The following is a 3414-nucleotide window of genomic DNA, read 5'->3' on the forward strand; positions in this document are numbered from 1 at the left end:
AGTAGCACACCTGCTGGGCTGCAGAGCAAATTGCCTAGGCCGGACTCACTGGGTTTCTGGGTATCTGTTTCTTATCAATTCCTCTTGAATCTGACTTTACCAGTGCCTTATTTCCCAGGGTGTGTTGAACTCAGGGTCCTTTCCAAGAAGCGGCTCTTAGTTTCTAGGATCCTTTGTTTTGTCCTTGCAGTTTGCAGTTGATCCCTGTCAACCGATCTACGGCATGCTTTGCTGGCTGCTGCTTTGAACATGCTCTGTCCCTGTCCTCCTAGGCATTCTGACTGCCTGCTTAGGTCATCTGAAATATTTGCGACATTTTTCCCTCTTCCCCAACCCCGTGTTATTTTCATTCTTGCCTTTTGGATCTAGAAATCATAGTTATAAACATCTCCCTGGGCCTGATTTTGACTGTTTGAACTTTCTCATTGCAAGTTTGGTTCTAGCCATACCAAGGAGGGCCTGACCATAAAGCAGGGAATGGAGGCCTGCAACTCTACGGAAAAGACCTTTATGAGAGATTATGAAATGATCACAACCCTTGGCCAAGGGCATTTTGCCAAGGTCAAACTGGCCATACACCACGACACAAGGACCTGTGTGGCGGTAAAAATTCTGAGAAATACCAAGAAGAGAGCAACCCTCATTGAGAATGAAATCAGCATTATGAAATCGATTTCGCATCCAAATATTTTAAAGCTGTTGGATGTTGTCCAGACGCAAAAGACCACCTACCTTCTGGTAGAGGTTGCCCCACTGGGAGATCTGATGGAGCACATCCTCCTACGGGGGTCTTTAGAGGAGAGCGAGGCATGGAGACTCTTTGCGCAGATCGTGCAGGCGGTGCAGCACTGCCAAGACCATTACATTTGCCACAGAGACATAACAGCCAACAACGTTCTCATCGACGGCAGGGGGAATGCCAAGCTGAGCGATTTCGGCCTGGCCCGTCACATCGCTCCTGGGCAGAAGCTTCTGGGTTTCTGCGGCACTCCGCTGTACTGTGCTCCGGAAGTCTTTGGAGCGGAGGATTATGACCCATTCCCCACAGATATTTGGAGTGTAGGGGTTCTCCTCTTCCTCATGGTGGCTGGGTACTTTCCCTTTGAAGAGAGCTCTTTCGAAATGTTGAGGGAGCTGATCAGATATGGCATGTTCACCATTCCTCAGCATGTGTCCAGAAACATTTTCAATGTCCTTGTCAACCTGCTCGTGGTCAATCCCGCCAGGAGGCCCACCATCGACCAAATCATGGGGTGCCTCATGCTCAGGGGCAGAGAGGCTCACAGTCTCCTGGGCACCACAAGCCCTAGCACCGGCGGGCCTTTGACAGATAAGTTGTATGAGCCTGAAGAAGGCATCCAGTCTAGAGGAGACAAAGCACACATTGAGGTGATTGCAACTTGCCCGATACTGCAACACCAGTCACCTAGGGAAGACTATTGCCACCATCAGGCCAACCCCGTGAAACCCAGGCAGCCAGGCACTGTCTACCAGGGGGGAGATCTTCACACCTTCCCACGTTTCCTAAGGAGAGCTATTGAGCCTGAGCCTGGCCCATTTAAGGCCCAGGAGAAAAAGGAGGAGAGTTATTCCAGGCAGGGTGGCAGAAGCCACACCATACCTGCCACCCTGTGCTGCCAGCCAAAGAGGACCCACCATCGCCATGTATCCCACCTGGGCTGCTCTGTGACTAATTCCCTCATGGGCACCAGCATGGAAATCAAGGAGAATTTTTCACACTCCATGACTGGCTTATGTGGAAGCCTGAACGCAAGTTCCCAGGCCTTGCTATGTCTAAAAACCAACTCTGGTAGACCAGACCAGAATGAGTCTATAGCTCACACAGAGAACGGTATGCCCTCCTGCAGTATCCGAGAGAAACTCTGCGACATGATAGAAGATACCAATACAAAAGTCACACCTGCCTCCTCTGGGGTCAAATGGCTGAACATGACCTGCATGGAGTCAAAACCCCTCACACAGGAAGATGGTATCAAGTGGGAATCATATACCACCTGTGAGGAGGCCCCAAACCAGGAGCAGGAATCATATACCACCTGTGAGGAGGCCCCGAAGCAGGAGCAGGAATTATATACCACCTGTGAGGAGGCCCCAAACCAGGAGCAGGAATCATATACCACCTGTGAGGAGGCCCCAAACCAGGAGCAGGAATCATATACCACCTGTGAGGAGGCCCCAAACCAGGAGCAAGGAATCATATACCACCTGTGAGGAGGCCCCAAACCAGGAGCAGGAATCATATACCACCTGTGAGGAGGCCCCAAACCAGGAGCAGGAATCATATACCACCTGTGAGGAGGCCCCAAACCAGGAGCAGGAATCATATACCACCTGTGAGGAGGCCCCAAACCAGGAGCAGGAATCATATACCACCTGTGAGGAGGCCCCAAACCAGGAGCAGGAATCATATACCACCTGTGAGGAGGCCCCAAACCAGGAGCAGGAATCATATACCACCTGTGAGGAGGCCCCAAACCAGGAGCAGGAATCATATGCCACCTGTGAGGAGGCCCCGAAGCAGGAGCAGGAATCATATACAACCTGTGAGGAGGCCCCAAACCAGGAGCAGGAATTATATACCACCTGTGAGGAGGCCCCAAACCAGGAGCAGGAATCATATACCACCTGTGAGGAGGCCCCAAACCAGGAGCAGGAATCATATACCACCTGTGAGAAGGCCCCGAAGCAGGAGCAAGAATCATATACCACCTGTGAAAAGGCCCCCAAGGAGGAACAGGCCATCACTCCCGAAGGTGTTATGACCGCGGAAGAGGCATTCAAGCAGGTAGAGGCCTTCATCGAGGAAAAGATAGTCAGCCTGGAAAAGGAAATCCTCCAGGGAAGGAACACCATCCAAGATGAGGTCATCACCCATGAAGAGTCCATAACGGAGGAAGAAGTCATCACACACAGCCAGCCTCAGGATAGCGATGCAGCTTCCTCCAGGCACCGACGTCCCCGCTGGAAGAGGGTGAAGAAGACAATCGTGAATGGCCTCAGGCGCCTGTGCTGCTGTTTGCCGCCTAGGGAGAGAAGTCATGCCTCTTCTAAGAATAGGACTCCAGAGGAAAAAGATCGTGGAGTCACCCACAGAACCAGGTGGGTGCATTCATTCATTTTATGTTCTCCATACTTTTTCCCTCCTGTCCTTTGGGACACATGAAGACTGTGCCCACTTGTCCACTTAATCATTGGTTATTCAGAAAGACCAATCCCATAGAAACCCATCAAGTGTGACCTCAGGCTTGTTGAGCAGAAAGTGGACAGCACAGATGCTGACCAAAGCAGGGAGAGGAGGAGGCGGGGACATGGCCACAGGAAGCAAAGGTTCCTTGGAGAGGCGGTGGGGTGCTGCAGGGCCAGTGCAGTAAGTCCTGTGTGTTTCAAAGTCAC

At 51.6% G+C, this 3414-nt stretch overlaps 1 protein-coding gene across 1 annotated transcript; it reads left to right on the plus strand.

Annotated features, from left to right (window-relative positions):
• Positions 1-477: 477 nt before the first annotated feature.
• Positions 478-1541, plus strand: LOC127196969 (sperm motility kinase X-like). Its single transcript, XM_051154666.1, has 2 exons — positions 478-1389; positions 1530-1541. Exons 1-2 carry the CDS (start codon positions 478-480, stop codon positions 1539-1541), a joined length of 924 nt encoding a protein of 307 aa, XP_051010623.1.
• Positions 1542-3414: the final 1873 nt, after the last annotated feature.

This window comes from Acomys russatus, chromosome 13 (genome assembly GCF_903995435.1).
Source record: "Acomys russatus chromosome 13, mAcoRus1.1, whole genome shotgun sequence".
Taxonomy (NCBI): Eukaryota; Metazoa; Chordata; class Mammalia; order Rodentia; family Muridae; genus Acomys; species Acomys russatus.

Coding starts and splice junctions, on each gene's coding strand:
- LOC127196969 (XM_051154666.1), top strand. CDS start 478: ATGGAGGCCTGCAACTCTACGGAAAAGACCTTTATGAGAGATTATGAA.